Consider the following 19,074-nt stretch of genomic DNA (forward strand, 5'->3'; position numbering starts at 1 on the left):
GCCATCGTCAGAAGAGGATCGAGAGAAGCGACATGCGAGTAGACACGATGGGGCGCTTGGTCGTCAGTGGGATGGTGGCAATGCAGCAGCCAAGGTGAGCGTTGCGACGCACAACAAGCGTAAGTCTGTGCAGACATTGAAGTGTTCACAGCCCTCCAGCTCACAGCCCAAAACGGCGTCAATCATTGTCATTTGCGCTGGAGGACCTGCTCGACTCCCACATAGCCCCGCCCCACCCCATAGAGATATCACTACATTCAAGTTTGACTTCTACAACCAATGCTGACCTACGCCTCGACCGCGACCGCGCCGTTGCCGTTAGCCCACGGCTTTTCCTCGTCGTCGTCCCCGACCTCGGTCTTCAGATCCTCGTCACACTCGCTCTTGCCGTTGCCGTTGGCACACTCTCCGCCCTGGCACCCTGAGCCGCATGTCACGCGCGGCGGAACCCACGAGCGCACGGGCAGGCCGCCCTGGTGCGCCAGGCGCGTGTCGCCCATCAGGAAGCGGTCGATCTCCTCTGCCGCGCCGCGTCCTTCGCGGATGCCCCAGACGACAAGGCTTTGACTGTTGCGTTAGCTGGTGCTCTATACTCATGTGGTCGGAGGCAGATGTGGATGGATGCAGGGATATAAGCGATGGACGGCTTCCCATCCTTCACCGGACATATCCTCTGAAACTCATAGCCCCCTCAAATGACTCACCCACGCCTGCAGTCGCCTGCAGCAAAGACGCCCGGGACGTTCGTGTCGTACTTGCCCTCCGGCGTGCGGATGTTAGAGCGCGGGTCGGTGGTGAGGCTGAGCGCATCCACGAGCTCCTTCTGGGGGCCGAGGAAGCCGAGCGCCAGCAGCGCCATCTGGCACGGGAAGAACTCCTCGCTGCCCTTGACCTCCTCCATCTTCCACTGGCCGCCCGAGCTAGTCCACTCGACGCGCACAGTCTCGATGCCGGCAAGCGCGCCCGCATCGTCGAGCACGAAGCGCTTGGTCGAGATGCAGAACTCGCGGGGGTCGCGGTGCGTGTGCGCCATGACCTCCTGGTGTCCGTAGTCGTTCTTCTTCAGGCGTGCCATCGTGGGCCATGGCTGGTCCGCCGGCCGGCTCACGGGGGGTTCGGGGAGAAGCTCGAAGTTGGTCACGCTCTTGGCGCCGTGGCGCATCGCCGTGCCAATGCAATCGTTACCAGTGTCTCCTCCGCCGATGACCACGACGTCGAGGCCCTTGGCATTCAGGAAGTGGCCGTCCTCCAGCTTCGAGTCGAGGAGCGACTTGGTGTTTGCCTGGAGGTAGTCCATGGCGAAGTAGATGCCCTTCTTGGCGTCGCGGCCCGGCGCCTTGAGATCGCGCGGCCACGTCGCACCCGTCGAGACGAGAACGGCGTCGTTCTCCGCCTTGATGTCGAGCGCGTCGAGGTTGACACCGACGTGCGCGCCCGTCACAAACTTGACGCCCTCAGCCGCCATAAGGTCCACGCGCTTCTGAACCAGCTCCTTGTCCAGCTTCATGTTGGGGATGCCGTACATGAGCAGACCACCGATGCGGTCGTTGCGGTCGTACACGGTGACGGTGTGTCCGGCCTTGTTGAGCTGGTCGGCGGCAGCGAGGCCAGCGGGGCCGGCGCCGATAACCGCAACCTTGTAGCCGGTGCGCACCTCGGGAATGGCGGGGACCATCCACCCGTTCTTCCAACCCTGGTCGGCGATCCAGCGCTCGACCGACTTGATACCGACCGGCGCCTCGTTGATGCCGAGAACACATGCGCTCTCACATGGCGCGGGGCACACGCGACCTGTGAACTCGGGGAAGGGGTTGGTGAGGCGAAGACGGTAGAAGGCGTCCTTGATCTTGTCGTCGAACACAAGCTGGTTAAACTTGGGGATGACGTTGGCGATCGGGCATCCGTAGCCTGCACTCTGGCAGAAGGGGATACCGCAGTCCATGCAGCGCGCAGTCTGCTGTGTGACCTCGGCCTTGGTGAGCGCCGCGCTGATCTCCTTCCAGTCCTTGACACGCTTGCGCGGCGGGCGGTACGCCTCGTTCAGGCGCTTGTACTTCATGAAGCCACGGGTCTTGTCGAGCTTGGCCGCACGGTTCTTAGCCAGGTCCTCGTCAATCATGGAGTCCTCCATGTCGAGCAGCGCCGGTTCCTGCGGGCGCGGGCTGGACGGCGCCGTCGCGCGCGGCGTAATCGCCATGCTGCTCATGCTGCGGGGAAGCACGGGGTCGAAGCCGGTAGCAACGAGGTCGACCTGCGACGCGGTCTGCGACGGAATCAGGTCGATGTTGGTCATCTTGCGCTTGGCCTCGGCGGCGGCAGCGGCCTGCTCCTCCAGCACGCGCTTGTAGTCGAGCGGCATGACGCGCACGAACATGGGCAGCATGTGGTGGAAGTTGCGCAGGACGCGGTCAGCCATCTCAGAGCCCGTGTAGTGGCGGTGCTCCTCGATGAGCGAGCGCAGCTCAGCGATCTCGTGCGGGTCGGAGACCTTGCCTAGCTCGACTGTACCCATGTTGACCTTGGGCGCGAGCGAGTGGCTCATGTCGAGCACGTACGCGATACCGCCCGACATACCGGCGGCGAAGTTGCGGCCAGTGAGGCCGAGAACGACGACACGGCCGCCAGTCATGTACTCGCATCCGTGGTCGCCGGTGCCCTCAACGACCAGGGTGGCACCCGAGTTACGCACGGCGAAGCGCTCGGCGGCAATGCCGCGGATGAATGCCTGGCCGCTAGTCGCGCCGAAGAAGCACACATTGCCGATGATGATGTTCTCCTCAGCCTTAAAGCTCGACTTCTTGGGCGGGTACGCAATGAGGCGACCGCCGGAGAGGCCCTTGCCGACGTAGTCGTTGGCGTCACCCTCGAGCTCGATGGTGACACCGGGGGCGAGGAACGCGCCGAGCGACTGACCGGCCGAACCCTTCATGTTGATGCGGATGGTGTCGCGCGGCAGACCGGCCTCACCGTACCGCTTCGAGACATGGTACGAGAGCGTCGTGCCGAGCGCACGGTCGGTGTTGACGACGTCGCAGTCGATCTCGACGGGCAGGCCCTTGGTGAGGGCCGGCTCAGCCTCGTCGATGAACTTGTTGTCGAGGCGCACGTAGAGCTTGTGGTCCTGCTGGCGGACGCGGTGAGTCGCGACGTCCTTGCGGAGCAGGTGGGCGGGCTTCACAATTGCGCCGAGGTCGAGGTGCTGCGTCTTGGGGGTGCGCAAGCTCTCGTCGACGCGGAGGAGGTCGGCACGGCCGATCATCTCGTTGATAGTACGGATACCAAGACGGGCCATGATGACACGCAGCTCCTCGATGATGTAGTAGAAGAAGTTGATGACCTGCTCGGGCTGGCCAGCAAACTTCGCCCGGAGCGCCGGGTCCTGCGTCGCAATACCGACGGGGCAGGTGTTCTTGTGGCATGCCTTCATCATGATGCAACCCATGGCGATGAGCGGGGTGGTGGCGAAGCCCCACTCCTCCGCACCGAGAAGCGTCGCAATGGCAATGTCGCGGCCGGTACGGATCTGGCCGTCGGTCTGGACGGTGACGCGGCCACGGAGGTCGTTGAGCACGAGCGTCTGGTGCGTCTCGGCGAGACCCAGCTCCCACGGCAGACCAGCGTACTTGATCGAAGTCCACTTGGCGGCACCAGTGCCGCCGTCGTGGCCCGAGATGGTGATGTGGTCGGCCTTGGCCTTGGCAACACCGGAGGCGACGATGCCAACGCCGACCTCAGACACAAGCTTGACGCTCACGCGCGCACGCGGGTTCGACGACTTGAGGTCGTAGATGAGCTGCTTCAGGTCCTCAATCGAGTAAATGTCGTGGTGCGGCGGAGGCGATACGAGAGTGACGCCCGGCGTCGAGTGACGCGTCTTGCCGATCGACTGCGACACCTTGTGGCCGGGCAGCTCACCGCCCTCTCCGGGCTTGGCACCCTGCGCCATCTTGATCTGCAGTTCGTCCGCATCGGCGAGGTAGTTGGAGGTCACTCCGAAACGGCCCGAAGCGACCTGCTTAATTGCCGAGCGCCGCGAGTCCCACTCGGGCTGCAGCTCCATGGCGTGGCGGTAGGGGCCCTCGCCCGTCGACTTGCCCGGACCAGGGATGGGAATGGAGCGCTCGGCGTCCTCGCCACCCTCGCCGGTGTTGGATTTGCCGCCGAGACGGTTCATGGCGATGGCGAGCGTGGTGTGCGACTCCATCGAGATGGAGCCGTACGACATGGCGCCGGTGACGCAGCGGCGCACGATCTCGTTCCACGGCTCTACCTGGTCAATGGGCACGCTCTTGGCCTCGTCAAACGCAAAGTCGAGCATGCCACGGAGGGTGGCGCGCTTAATCGACTCGTGGCTGTTCTTGGCGTACGTGTCGTACGCCTTTTGGTTCTTCTCACGCACCGCGTCCTGGAGGTTCGCGATGGAGATGGGCTCGTTAATGCGCAGCTCAGCACCGTTGCGGTAGTGGTATTCACCCGACTCGGGCAGACCGGGGATGCGGACGGTCGAACGCGAAGGCCACGCGCGCTCGTGGAACTCGAACGAGTCCATGGCCAAGAGCTCGAACGTCGCGCCTTGCACGCGCGAGGCGGTGCCGACGAAGCACTCGTCAATGACCTCCTCGTGGATGCCGAGGGCCTCGAAGAGCTGTGCACCCTTGTAAGACGCGAGGGTCGAGACACCCATCTTCGAGAGTACCTTGAGGATGCCCTCGTCGAGCGCCTTGATGTAGTTCTCAATGAGCTGCTCAGCGCTCTGGCCGTCCTTGGCCATGCCCTCGCGCTCGATCTTGTAGATCATCTCCATGACGAGCCAGGGGCAAATGGCGTCGGCACCGTAGCCGGTGAGGACACACATGTGGTGCACCTCGCGCGCCTCGGCCGTGTCGACCATGATGGCGACGTCCGAACGCTTCTTCTGCTTGACAAGGTAGTGGTGGACACCACCGGTGGCAAGCAGCGCCGAGAGCGCGACACGGTCAGGGCTCGTGTTGCGGTCCGAGAGGATGACAATCTTGTAGCCATTGTTCACCGCGTCGAGCGCCTCAGCGCGAACGCGCTCAAGAGCGGTACGGAAGCCGGGGAGACCCTCGCCCTTGGGGAAGGTGATGTCGATGGTAAGGGTGGGCCAGTCCGAGAACGCCTCGGTGTAGTTCTTAATCGCGTTCATCTCCTCGATGGTGAGAATGGGAGACTTGAGACGCAGGCGGTGTGCCTGCTTTGCGTTCATCTCGAGGAGGTTGCCCTCGGGGCCGACGAGCGTTTCAAGGGACATGACGATGGCCTCGCGGATTGGGTCGATGGGCGGGTTGGTGACCTGAGCGAACAGCTGACGGAAGTAGTCGTAGACGTTGTGGGGCGTCTGGGAGACGCACGCGAGCGCGGCGTCGTTACCCATCGAGCCGAGCGCCTCGTGACCCTCCTGCACCATGGGGAGCATGAGCATGCTGAGCGACTCGAGCGAGTAGCCGAACGCGAGCAGCTTGGGGTCGTTGGAGAGTGTGGTGGTGTCCAACTTGGGGGCAATGTCCAGGCGGCGCTGGACGCGGCGCACGACGTCAGGCAGCGTCATGACCTGGCTCTGAATCCAGGCCTCGAAAGGCTGGCGCTTGGCCGTGTTGAGCTTGAGCTCGCGGTCGTCGACAATACGCCCCTCCTTGGTGTCGACCAGCAACATACGGCCGGGCTTGAGGCGGCCCTTCTGCACAATGCGCTCGGGGTCAAGGCTGATGGTGCCGACCTCGGAAGCGCACACCATGATGTCGTCAGAGGTGACGACGTAGCGGCACGGACGCAGTCCGTTACGGTCGAGGTTGGCGCCGCAGAAGCGGCCGTCGGAGAAGGTGAAGAGGGCGGGGCCGTCCCACGGCTCCATAAGGGAGCCTGCCCAGTTGTAGAATGCCTTCTTTTCGGGTTCCATAAGGTCATTGTTCTGCCATGCCTCGGGGACCATCATCATGACGGCCTCGGGGAGGGTAAGGACGCCGTTGACAACAAGCAGCTCGAGGACGTTGTCGAACGCGGCCGAGTCCGAGCCGCCATCCTCAACGATCGGGTACAGCTGCTCGAGCTCCTTGCCAAAGTGCTCCGACTTGAGGTGGCCCTCGCGGGCACGCATCCAGTTCTTGTTGCCGCGAACCGTGTTGATCTCACCGTTGTGGGCGGCCCAGCGCATGGGCTGCGCGCGGTCCCATGAAGGGAAGGTGTTGGTAGAGAAGCGCGAGTGCACCAACGCAAAGTGCGACTTGTAGAGCGCGTGGTTGAGGTCGTGGTAGTAGTTGTAGACCTGGACGGGGGAGAGCTGGCCCTTGTACACAATGTTGCTCGGGGTAAGGGAGCAGATGTAAAAGCCCGACTTGAGGCCGATCTTGTGCGTCGCCTTCTTGCGGAGCACGTAGAGCTGGCGCAGGAAGTAGCGCTCGTCGTAGTTGCCGCCGGCGCACTTGACACCGTCGCCGTAGTAGTCTTGCAGCACAACAAAGGGCTGCATGATACGGGGCTCGCGGCCCTTGGCGGCGGGGCCAAGGATGGAATTGTCGGTCGGAACGTGGCGCCAGCCGAGGGTGCGGAGACCGAGCCCGCGGGCCGTCTCCTCAAACTCGAGCTGCTGGGCCTCGTAACCGGACTGTGAGAGGAACACGTTGCCGACGGCATACGTGCCCTCGGCGGGGATCTCGGCAGCAAACGAGTGGGGAGCCTCGCGGACGAAGAACTCGTGCGGAATACCGGTCATGACGCCTGCACCGTCGCCATCGCGCGCGTCGGCGCCGGCTGGACCGTTAGTTTCCATCCACAAGGCCTTATCGGGACGTACTGGCGCCGCGGTGCGTCATGTTGCAGAGGATGCTGCGAGCATCGCTCACGATCTTGTGGTTGCCATGGCCCTTGATGTGGCAGATGAAGCCGACACCACACATTCTATGGTGTGAGGGCTAGAGCGCTGGGATGAGTGGGAATCTGGGGGTTGTGGAGAGTGCTTATCGCGCTGCGGGGGGAGCAGCAGTGACGACGTACTCACTTGATGCGAGGTAGACTTGCAGAGGCGCGTGTGCCTCCTCGATAAGTTAGAGAGAGTGCTAGCTGTCTACTGTAGAAGTGGGGGACGGGGACTGCCGGCCGTGCACGAGTAGTTTGTAGATTGGTATGAGATGGGTGAATGAGAAGAGGAGATAGCGTGTAAGAATAATGGGAGAGTGAATGCGATGGCGGGGGCGGGGGGGGGGGGGAGGGGGGGTAGCTGGGTAGGGGGGGGTACTGGGCCAGTGAGGAGATGGCGATTGGGACGCGGTCGACGCGGGCAACTGACGGCGGCTATTGTGAGCGGGTGCTTTGTCTCGTAGGCGGACGGAGGCACCCACGGTGGGAGATGAGATGCTCAACCCCGGCGGCCCATTCCATCCTGGGTCGGATTTTTCCCTGACCGCCTACTCCAGACGTCAGTGGTTTGCCATAAGGCACTGCCTGTGATTGGTCCCTCCCCCGCCATCGCACACAACTTGCTTATCGCGCCCCAATCATTGCCGGGGCCCACCACGCCACCACCACCACCGTAGGCCTCCATCTCCTGACGAGCGACGGAACGGATCGCACTCGTCGCTCTGCGAGTCCTGATCATGGCGTCTCGCGTCTCACGTCTCATCCACCTCGCTTGTGGCCCGCTTGCATTCGGAATGTAGACGCGCTCGCAGATCCATTCAATTAGCCCAGGTGGAAGCTAGCGGCGGAGCGGGCAAGCGTCACATGGCCCGCCGTGCGGAAGTAGAAAAATTTCTATTCTATGATCAGCTGTCTGATGCGTCTGAGCGGTGTGTGGCGTGTGTGCGCAGTTGATAATTGGCTCGAGCGGGGCGTGATCGGCAGGGTGATCGGGCTGTCGGGTGGGTGGGTGGGTGGGTGGAGGTCAGCCTGCAAGCCAGTGAGCTTCGGTCCGATTCATCGCCGCTCCGGTCCTCGACAAATCACTTACCCGACTTTCCGCAGACCCGGTAATCTCTCTATTCTGTGCCGACCACCACTGGCACTCACCCCACGTGCCAGCATCTCCAGCTCGCACTTGACACCGGTAACACCCCTCCGCTGGTCGTCGCATGTCGGGAGGACGCGGAAGTCGGTCGGCGTCCTCACCGAGTTGTGGCTCACTCTCCGCCTCGGATCGGCTGTCTCCGACGCCCCGAGCGTCCAAGTTCATCTAGCATGCGCCGCTGGGCGGATGTCCGCGGGGACATGTCCCACCTGTGGCTTGTTGGCCTGGGCGCTCTCTTGCTTCTTACTCTGCCGCATGCCGGGCATGCCGGGGATTGGAGCACGGAGCCCAAACTAGCTTGATCGCATGATCGTGTGATCGGATCAAGTCATTATACTTGCGTACTTGCGTGGCAACCGGGCCGGCCATGGTGCCTGCAAATATCAAAGATAAGAGATGCCATTGCCGGTGTGCCGGTGTGTGTGGCATGTGTGCAGCCGCTAGGCTATAAACTACTACAGTACACCGTCCTCCAATCTTCCGTCACTGACTCCTCCCCTGTCACACTGTGTACGACGCGTCAAAGCTATACTGTGTAGTTTGCTGCGACGGCAGCGGCTGGCCATGACCCACACTCACAGGCCAACCATGCCAACCAAGCTCCAGCTCTCCAAACGTCCGTGGGCCGTGAGGCCGTGAGTCAGTGGAACGTGCCCTCCGCATCGCTCCCTCCTTCACCCACTCGCCCATACATGCCCATTCGCGCTATTCGATCACGCACACGCCCACCCTCACCCCCCGACGCGTCCGGCCCTGACATGCCTGACACCATAATCCATTATGCTTCAAACTTCAAACGAGTGGGCATCCGGAACGCAGACAAAGTGGGCAGATCCATCGTTTCAGCGCACAGCCAGATCTCACGAAGCACCGGCATTCCATGGTGACTGCGAGTACGCGAGTGATGCATCGCGATGCCGCTTGCCGCGTGCCGCGTGCCGCATGCCGCGATGCGGGATGCCCATCATCCGTCGACGTCGTTGCACACGGCGTACACGGCCCACTCCCGACGCCCCACGCGTGGCAGCCTGCGATCCTGCGATCCTGCGATTGGCGCTTGGAGAATCGGAGAGGCGTCAGGAGTGCACAGTGGATGCAGGACGCAGGATGCCGACGCTGGTCTGTCCGTCGGCCGTCAGGACGCGTGTCGCGACGCGTCGTGTCACGTTTCATGTCACGAGAGCGAGTTTGAGTTTGCGCGAGGTGTTGGAGGCGAGGAGCGCGAGGAGGTGACTTGACACGTCGCGAGCGTGCACATGCAGTTGTACCGTACATAAAGCTACTGACCCAGACTGACATCCGGATGAGCGACCTCTGACTGCATGAGTATCGTACAGTATATCGTAGGAATGCATGATGGGACACTGAATCGCGGCAGTGCCGTTCCCAAACACCTGCCAGGCATGTCCATTTGGCACAGGCACTCGGAAGGCAGGAATCGTGCCGGACCCTTTGATTTCCTTTCGTTTCCTCTTTGCGAGTCTTTAACCTTAGTGCTTTCTGCCTTGCACTTGCATTCTCATCATGCACTCGCTGCTCCTGGGCACCGTCGACGCACTGGCCATCGGCCGCGAGTACACGATGACGGAGTTCTAGCAATCCGCCTAGCTGCCTGGTGCGGAGCGAGTATGGGCTCCCTAGTCAGTGTTGGCGTGACTGAAGCGTTCTGGGTCAGTCCACGGGCTTTCGGTACATTGCAGACTCTAAATCATTCCCGGCGGCATTTCACTCACTCAAGGCCTTGGTTGTCAACAAGCTTGTGGGAATTGTTGTGGGGCCTTGCAGTCGTCGAGGTTTTAAAAACATGTGGCGGTGAGGATACACAGGCCCAAGCGGTCAGCCGAGCGGGTGTGGCTACGGCAGAGTGTGGAGTGTGGCAGCGACGATGAAATGATGGATCCCGTATTGAATTGGCAGGCACCGCCCAGCAAGCACGGAGCAGCGGAGCAGCCAGCAGCCAGCAGCAGCATTGGCAGGCAGAAGAGTAGCTACGGTGGTCATATCGTACGGTGGCCGGTGGAACACTGCAGGAGCAAGTCTGACCCTGGTGCCGTACATCCTTCAAGCCAAAGGTAACCCTGGAACTCGAGGTTTTGGGTGATGATTGAGTGAGTGGCTTTCCTCCTCCGCCCCTTTCTTCCCTTGTCTCCGCCACCCCCTCACACCCTGTCATCCTCTCCTCCCCTGCCTTACTCACCTTGGACTCACCTTTGGCTCACCGGGGGAGGCGATAATTCACAGATCACAGTGTGCTCCCTCCCTCTGCCCTCTCGCGTGTCAGCTTGATCCTCCCACCACCCGTCGCGTCCAACCCACCCACCACAGCTCACTCCTTCCCTCCTTCACTCCAGCACTCCAGCACTCCATCACTCACTCTCTCCTCCCCACCACTCCAGTTCTTGACGACCTCGCAACGATTGTTCCATTCCATCCCATCATAATCTCATCTCTCCCACCTCAACACCACCCTCACTCTCCGTCCCAACTCGCCATCCATCTTTTTCACCCCTCCCATCACCCTCCCACCCCTCAACCCCACGCCCCTCAACATCTCTCCCGCTCCCCCCCCCCCCCCCCCCCCGCACCCACCTCGTGTCCGTGTTTTGGCCACCCTATTTCTGCCCGCGAGGCCAGGTCTTGAGGCCCTCAAGACATGAGCAGGTCTCTGCCGCCTCCGAGGCGCCCGGCACATTACCGCAACACGCTCGCTACCCCTCCCACAACCCCACCACTTCCCCTCCAGCTCAGCCCAGTTACCAGCCCTGCGCCCGGGCCTCCTTCGGCTACGGGCTCGAGCGCAAGTGGCTTTGCTAGCCTCGCCAGCCTCTCCGCAAGCACCAGCTCCGGCGCAGCTGCCGTCGTCGACATGTCAGCGTCAGAGATGGACAACCATCTCGACTTGCTCGAGGGGTTAGGTCCACCCGGAGCGACGCGCCGTCCAACGCGCAGAGTCAAGTCGATCGAACGGACCTGGGCATGGGTTCGGTCCAGATCGAGTGTCTATGGCGAGCAGGCGCTCATGGGCCTCGAGGCCGACAACGAGGAGGAGCGACGCGCCTTCGAAATAGGGCGCCCTCTGACAGTTGCCGCTTCATCGTCAGCTCAAATCCCAGACATTCTCGAGGTGGCCACACCCGTCCGCAGACAGTCTGCTGTCGAGCTCGACCCAGAAGAGAGGAGGCGACGCCGGCAAGGCTTGACACCCGAATCGCTGCGGCCACCACCTCGGCCGCGAACAGTTTCGCGCTCACATACGACCCCGCTTCCCCTCGCCGCCATCTCAGACTCGCCACCAGCTGGCCCCAGCTCCACCGCCAGCTCCCCAACTCCGCAGCCGAACGGGACTCCTCGTCAACGGCCGCGCCCCATCACCGGCAAACCACCACCACCTGCTTCGGTCGCGCTCGTGGGCGCGACATCGTCAACCCCCGCCTCACCTTCCTCGTCCACCACTTCCAGCGCTCGCACGCCAGTGCAGTCGATCAACGACATCGTTAGAAGGCATTCATCTGCCCTCACTTTGGCGCAGGAGCACGTCAAGGATCGCGCAAGGTTAGAACTTGCTACGAAACCTGGCGTGGTCGCCCCACCTCCCAAGCCAACTCGACGGCCCAAGCCGATTCAACCTCCTGTTAGGGAAGAACCTTCGGATATTGACGACGAAGCCTACGACTACGTCGATCAGGAAGCCCCGCCTCCGCCTTTACCGCCCAAGCAGCAGCGATACCTCCACAGTCGTGAACCCAGCAGAGGATCGCTGGGATCGTTCAACTCGTCAGACGCGGACAGCGTTGTCCGTGACTTTCGACTGGCACAAGCAGCCTACGACCAATTGGCCGCCAAGGAACTTGGTGCGTCCAGCGCCACCCCACCTCCCGTCATCCACCCTCCCACCCCTATACGCAGCAACATTTTCGGCCCCACGCCTGATCACTCGCCCCGGGCCGCGCATAGCCGCGAGCGCAACCTGCACAGTCCTGACCCAGACCCGCTGTCGAGACAGCGGTCCGCTACCTCGCTGCTGCGCCCCAACTCGGCGTCTCCGCGGCCGAACACGTCCGACGACGACGCCCGGGAGATTGCAATGTACCTGCGCTCTCCACAACTGAATCGCATCATGCACCTCCCTCGGCCATTCCCCGAACGCCCGTTGCAGGTGTCTTTCGCCGACCTGGGAAAACCAGACGGGCGTCCTGTGGTCGTCTTCCTCGGTCTGGGATCGGTCCGCTACCTTGTTGCGCTCTACGACGACCTGGCGCGTGCGCTCGGCCTGCGACTTATCTGCATCGACCGCTGGGGCCTGGGCAAGACAGACCAGGTGCCGCAGGACCGCCGCGGGTTGCTCGACTGGGCGGATGTGGTGCGACAGGTGCTGGACGAGTTGGGCATCAACCGCTTCCAGATGGTCGCACACAGTGCCGGGGCGCCGTATGCGCTCGCGACCGCGCTCAAGATGGAGCGCCGCATCCATGGCAAGATTCATCTCATGTCCCCATGGGTCGGCGGCGATGTGGAAGGTGAGCTGAGACGTGTGAACGGCAGCTGACGTGCAGGCTACAAGTGGCTCAAATGGGTCCCAAACGGCGTGATCAAGTCGGCGCTCGCGGCCGAATGGCGCCTCGAGTCGTACTTTCTCGGCAAGGCACCATCGCTCAAAGCGAACGGCAAGGCGAACGGCCGGACAAATGGGTCAGGGAGAAGGGAGGGCGACGCGTCTTCGACCTCACTCAACACGGACGGGATGCGCTCGCGCTCGTCTGTGAGCGACCTGCGCGCCGCCGACAGCCTCGACGGGTTCTCGGACGACCTCTCGCATGCCCTGCCGGGCAAGTACGAGCCATCCGTGTCGCCGATCACGGCGTCGCCCGCGTTCGCGCACGCTCTCGTGCAAGCCAACCACGCCGAGTCGCTCTCCGGCACGACGGCGGACCTGCTATCCGTCGTGCTCGGGCGCGACGCCAAGCCCTGGGGATTCAGCTACACGGATATCCGGCACCCGTGCAAGATCTGGTACGGCGCCGAGGACGAGCGCGTGAGCGAGAAGAGCATGCGGTGGATGGAGCGCGCGATGGACGCCGAGCTCATCGTCGTCCAGGAGGAGGGGCACAACCTCATGAGCTCGCGGACGGTCATGTACGACGTCCTCGACTCGATTGCAGAGGACATCTAGCTAATATGTGCACACTTGTGTGTGTCACGGTCTCTTGGAGGGTGTGAGTTTGTACTATACATTAATTATGCTACCAGGTTATGTACGACAAGGCGAGCGCATAGCGTGGCGATCCATCAGCGGGAGGTGTAAAATGAGCGCGGAGGGTGAGACAAGCTGATGCCAGCTCTGCCGGCTCGCCGATGCGGGAGTGGGACACCTATGTTATGTCTTGGCGATCGAGCGTCATCGTGGTCGATCTGCTCCAGACTGCCGAAACTAAGAATAAGCGGCAATCGGGCCGCGGGACTTATCTGGCCCTCCCCCTCCCTCTTCCAGACGCTTTAGCTCAGTGGGAGAGCGAGCGAGTGAAGCTTTAGTAGTCCCATTCGTTCGGTCGTGTGTTCAATCCACACAAGCGTCATTCTTGCCGAGAGGAGAGATACAACTATTTTGCCCTTCTCCGGGGTAGTCGGGCGCCGCTCAGGGGATGTTGGCGGAAGCCGAAGCCAGAGCGAGCTGTTCCGTGCGCATGTGGTGTGGTGGCGTCTTGGGCGGGTCGTGGGGCGGTGGGGTCTCCGCTGGAGTGTCACTTTTCGAGGCTAACTGCAGCTGCATAATTGTCGATGGGATGATCCGGAGGAGATACAAGGCGGTGCTCGCGGGGGGTGTTTGTGCCTCAATTGTGGTCTCTCTCCTTCATCAGTGGAGCTTGTGACACTGTGTGGCAGACAGTCTGGGATGCTCACGTCAGCCTGAGCTGCCGTACACCACTCGCCAGCACTGACAACCACCATTCGCCCGGCCCTTCTACCTCTTCCTCCTCCTGTGACTGTCGGCGTTGCACGGATCTCGCGCTCACAGCTGCACTCGCCGCAATCATCGGCCCTCCGAAAGCAGGATACGATGCGATCGGGGCAGCTTCGCACACCTCCATCGCCGACGAGACCGGAGATGGCTTACGCCAGCCAACTCGGCCGTGATAGCGGGGCCGCCCACCACCGAGCCTCCCACGGCCCGCAGAGCCTCTAAGGGGCCGTGAACCCCGCAGTCGCCCAACCGCTGGCCGAGCAGCGTGCACCATGTGACGGTGGCGCAGGCTCGGCGTATCAGACCCTGTGCGTTCCTGGCGATAAGCACCTCATTCCATAACTTTGCCGGCTGCGAAGTGAGCGCTATCAGCTAGCCACGGGTATATATGCCGCCGCGACACTCCCATACCACCATCCACAATGTCAGACAACGACTCGAAAGAAGCATCGACGGCCATCGCGATCGAGCTGCCGGACGGCAGCTTGGGGCACACGCCGCGGCGGCGGTTCGCGCCTGCGCGCGTCGCGCGCAGCCTCGTGTCGAAACACGCGTGGTTCGGGGACTATGTGCGTCCGTCCCCTTCGCGCTGACGGCAGGACTACGCGTCGCTCTTCATCCCGAACATCCCGTGGGTGTGCCGCGCGCGCTCGCTCCCGTTCTACGGCGTCGACGACGACCTCCCGCACCTCCTCAAACTCATCCTCGGCCTGCAGCACGCACTCGCCATGGTCGGCGGCCTCGTCGTCCCGCCCCTCCTCCTCGGCGGGTCCGCCGGCGCGAATCTCGGCCCCGACGTGCAGCAGTACCTCATCTCGGCGTGCCTCATCTGGTGTGCCGTCGGCACGGCCGTCCAAATCGCGCGCCACCGCATCCCCCGCACACGCTATTATTTCGGCACAGGCCTCATCTCCGTCGTCGGCACGTCGTTCACGTTCGCCAACGTCGCACTCAAGTATCTCGCGCAGGCGTACGACAACGGTACTTGTCCCACCGCCGAGGACGGCACGCGACTGCCGTGCCCCCGCGAGTTCGGGGCGATCCTCGGGACTGGCGCGCTCACGGGTATTTTTGCGATCGCGCTCGCGTTCGTGCCGCCAAAGACTATCCGCAAAGCGTTCCCGCCCCTCGTTATCGGCACCATGATCTGCTTTATTGGCGCATCGCTCGTGTCCGCCGGCATCACGAACTGGGCGTAAGTCGCATCGCGGGGAAGAGGCAAGGAAATTGGCGGCTGACAGCAGCGGCGGCTCAGGCGCATGCATGACGGACCACACGCTGCTGTGCTCGTCCGGCTCGCAGAGCCATCCCTGGGGCTCGGCGCAGTATCTCGGCCTCGGCTTTTCATGCTTCGCCGTTATTGTCATCTGCGAAGTCTTCGGGAGCGCATTCATGAAGTCTGCGTCCGTCTTCATCGGCTTCGTGACGGGCATGATCATCGCGGCCGCAACAGGCTATTTCGACGGGAGTGTGATCCGCGCCGCGCCCGGCGGCACGTTTCTGTTCATCCACACGTTCCCGCTCGGCCTGCGCGGCCAGCTCGTGCTCCCCATGCTCGCGAGCTGGGCCGTCATCGTCGCCGAAAGCATCGGGAACATCACGGCGTCCGCGCAGGCCTCGAACCTCGACATCGAGACGGACGACTTCATGACGCGCGTGCAGGGCGGCATGCTCGCCGACGCCGTGTCCGCGACCCTCGCGAACCTGTGCACCATCACGCCGCTCACGACGTTTGCGCAGAACTCGGCCGTCATCGCCCTCACGCGCAACGCCTCCCGCCAAAGCGGGTACATGTGCGCATTCCTCCTCTTCGTCATGGGTGTCGTGGGCAAGTTCGGGGCGATCTTCGTCGCGGCGCCCCCCGCCGTCATCGGCGGCTTTACGACGTTCCTCTTCGGCTCCGTCGCCGTCTCGGGGATCCGGATTATGGCGTTCGCGGAGTGGACGCGCCGCGACCGCTTCATCGCGACCGCGGCGTTCGCGCTCGGCCTCGCATCCCTCGTCTCGCCGGATTGGTTCAGCTACATCTTCACGTACAAGGGCGAGAACAAGGCGCTGCAGGGATTCCTCCAGGCCCTCGTGCTTGTTGTCGAGGAGGCGTATCTTATCGCCGCGCTCGTCGGCGTCTTCCTCAACCTCGTCTTGCCGTGGGACCACGAGGACGCGCCGGACGAAAAGCACTAGGCCCCGGAGGGTCTAGCATATGTTTATAAGTGTGCCTTGATTGGCTTGTAGGATGGCGGATAGCGCCTCATGTATCGAGTTCGGAGTGGCGGATGCCGAGAGTTGGAAGAGTCGCGGGATAGGCAACAGCGCAGCAGTCAGACGCGTGACCCGTCTATAGACTTGGCGTGCGCTCGTGATCTCTCCGCCCCTCACCATCTCTCACCTTCTCGCACCCTAGGGGGGACGGCGTGAGAAGACACGTGCCGACAGCAGCGTGTGAAGTCTCCATGTCCGCCTGAGGGCTGCTGTCGGCGTTGAGAGAGACAAGTGCGATTAGAGTATGTCTGGTCAGAGTGCCCTCAGTGCAGACCTGCATCTGCCTTGCTGAAGCTTCAGCCATGCCCATAGCGCGCTGAAATTCCTAGCTCCCACTTCTCAGGCGGCTGGCGGCAGGCGGTCAGACGTGAGGTATCAGTGGCGGCAGGCGGTCAGACGTGAGGTATCAGTAATAGTCAGTCCCCGCGGCGCGACGCGACTCCCCTTCCTTGCCAGGATGATCAGCTAGTCCCTACACTCACCGTCGCCTTGACTCCTGTCTCAACATCACAAGACACATCGTACATACATCTGCATCAATAGGAGAGGCTAAAGCGAAAACAGGCCAGAAGGCAGCGAAGGGTCTCTACACCGCTTACTTGGACGACGAGAACTTGGTAACGGCCTTGGTGCCTTCAGAGATAGCGTGCTTGGAGAGCTCTCCGGGAAGGATGAGGCGCACAGCGGTCTGAATCTCTCGAGACGAGATGGTGCTGCGGTGGTTGTACGACGCGAGCTTCGACGCCTCGGTGGCAATACGCTCGAAGATGTCGGCGACAAACGAGTTGAGAATGGCCATCGCCTTGTTACTGAGTGTAAGCGGCGAGCGGAGACAAGAGAAGACCACGTCGGCGCAACTCACGAGATACCAGTGTCGGGGTGCACCTGCTTCAGGACACGGTAGATGTATGAGGAGTACGACTCGACACGCTTCTTGGTGCGCTTCTTGCCGCCCTCCTTGGTTGAGCTCGACGTCTTGGCGGCCTTGGCGGGCGCCTTGGAAGCGGCAGCGGGGGCCTTGGAGGCCTGCGAGGCGGGAGCCTTGGAAGCGACAGCGGACTTGGGGGGCTGGGGTCAGCAACGAGCGCGACGAGGTGGCAAGGAAGGCCGGGTGGGGGAGTAGACCGCGCGGGCACGGGCAAACTTGCGAAAACAAGAGCAACTTACCATGGTAGCTCGAGGTGGTGGTGGTGGTGGTGGGGGTAGTAGGTAAAGCTAGGTGGCAGGTAGACAATGAGTAGAAGACAAGTTGTGAGGATGAAAGAGTGGATGGATCGACGCGTCGAGCCTTCTTATGGATGACCTGAACGGCATGTCCCAGTCGTCAGGGAGGAGTTGCGGATGTTTACGCACGGATAAAGGTGGAGGTGTCGGAATGCTGCCGCGATCAACCATTTAACGGTGACGTGTACGTTTATTTCAGGAGGGGTGGGACGGAGATTGACCATGTCCGCTCCTCTATGTCTCCTTCACTCCTTCACCACCTCGATTGCGAGTAGAGCTCTATGCATATTCATAGTGCATGAAGCTGTATTGCTTCGGATACCTTCAATCTGTTTCACAGTGGTACTCAGTCACATGAACAAGCTTCTCCCTCTGATAATAAGACAAGACCACAAAATGCCGAGCACACAATCGTGGATCGTGAACAGGTGATCGACCATCACGTGACCCTTCATCCGAGATCATGATCCTTGATCCATACTGGCATTGATTTGATTCCGCTGTTTACGCTCCCAAGCAGGTCCTCTGTATGCAGCCTGCCTGTGCGCACACACGCCTCAGCCCATAAGTAGCTCAAGTCGTCGACCTCGTGCATCTCCTCATCCTTCATTGCCCACCTAGTGTCCTGCCCAACTTCACCCTCACCCCTCCCACACCCCCCAACAACACACTCTAGCAACAATGTCGTCCGGTGGCAAGTCTGGTGGCAAGTCTGGCGGCGAGGCCAAGTCGTCGACCCGCTCGTCCAAGGCCGGTCTTCAGTGTGAGTTTGAGCTTCATCCTCCTTCTCTTATCTTCTCCCCGCTCGCCCGCTCTTACTGACGTGCAGTCCCCGTTGGTCGTATCCACCGTCTTCTCAAGCGCGGCAACTACGCTCAGCGTATCGGCTCTGGCGCGCCCGTCTACCTTGCTGCCGTCCTCGAGTACCTCGCCGCCGAGATTCTCGAGCTGGCTGGCAACGCCGCGCGTGACAACAAGAAGTCGCGTATCGTCCCTCGTCACCTGCAGCTCGCCGTCCGCAACGACGAGGAGCTGAACAAGCTCCTCGGCAACGTCGTCATCTCGCAGGGTGGTGTGCTGCCAAACATCCTCACAGAGCTCCTTCCTCAGAAGGTGAGTCAACCCCTACAGGTCGCAGCGCTGACCTCAGACCAAGGGCAAGGGTGGCAAGCCTTCGCAGGACGCCTAAGCGCCTACATCTTCTTCGTTCGTTTTCGCTCTTCTCCATTGTACCGCGCCGCGTGGCGATGCATGTCACTCTGTACAACTACAGATGCTAGGTGGCTGAGCCTGTGGCACTTTGTCTACTGATCGACTAATATGGGCCCTCTCTTACTGCAAGGAACAAGCAGCTGTGACTGAGCGAGCGAAAAACACTCACAGCGGTATTACCTGTGCGCGTTCACGCTTACATTTGCGATGCGGATGACCGACGGATCGACCACAATCCACCGGGCGGGCGCGGGCGGGCACGGGCGGCCTGTTGGATGCAGTGAGACGTCGGCGTCGGGTGACGAGATGGCTGTGATTGAACATCAACTAATGCTGGGTGAATTTAGCGTGACAGATGCCACTCTAATGGTCAGTACACCACCTTCCTCGCATCCTC

General features: G+C 61.9%; 4 protein-coding genes across 4 annotated transcripts; 3 read left to right on the forward strand and 1 right to left on the reverse strand.

The window, feature by feature from the left end:
• Positions 1-287: 287 nt before the first annotated feature.
• On the reverse strand, positions 288-6,914 carry COLE_06802 (uncharacterized protein; the record flags this gene model as incomplete). Its single annotated transcript, XM_018426785.2, has 3 exons — positions 288-567; positions 705-6,768; positions 6,812-6,914. The coding sequence occupies 3 exons, from the start codon at positions 6,912-6,914 to the stop codon at positions 288-290; spliced, it is 6,447 nt and encodes a 2,148-aa protein (XP_018277707.1).
• Positions 6,915-12,137: 5,223 nt separating this feature from the next.
• Positions 12,138-13,190, forward strand: COLE_06803 (uncharacterized protein; the record flags this gene model as incomplete). The annotated part of the gene is made up of 2 exons (XM_018424832.1): positions 12,138-12,537; positions 12,574-13,190. 2 exons carry the CDS (start codon positions 12,138-12,140, stop codon positions 13,188-13,190), a joined length of 1,017 nt encoding a protein of 338 aa, XP_018277708.1.
• A 1,211-nt stretch (positions 13,191-14,401) lies between these two features.
• On the forward strand, positions 14,402-16,163 carry COLE_06804 (uncharacterized protein; the record flags this gene model as incomplete). The annotated part of the gene is made up of 3 exons (XM_018423591.2): positions 14,402-14,548; positions 14,579-15,174; positions 15,224-16,163. The coding sequence occupies 3 exons, from the start codon at positions 14,402-14,404 to the stop codon at positions 16,161-16,163; spliced, it is 1,683 nt and encodes a 560-aa protein (XP_018277709.1).
• A 1,983-nt stretch (positions 16,164-18,146) lies between these two features.
• Positions 18,147-18,654, forward strand: COLE_06805 (uncharacterized protein; the record flags this gene model as incomplete). Its single annotated transcript, XM_018426786.2, has 3 exons — positions 18,147-18,228; positions 18,295-18,578; positions 18,616-18,654. 3 exons carry the CDS (start codon positions 18,147-18,149, stop codon positions 18,652-18,654), a joined length of 405 nt encoding a protein of 134 aa, XP_018277711.1.
• Between the last annotated feature and the right edge of the window lie 420 nt (positions 18,655-19,074).

This window comes from Cutaneotrichosporon oleaginosum, assembly GCF_008065305.1.
Source record: "Cutaneotrichosporon oleaginosum strain ATCC 20508 chromosome Unknown ATCC20508_contig06, whole genome shotgun sequence".
NCBI lineage: Eukaryota > Fungi > Basidiomycota > Tremellomycetes > Trichosporonales > Trichosporonaceae > Cutaneotrichosporon > Cutaneotrichosporon oleaginosum.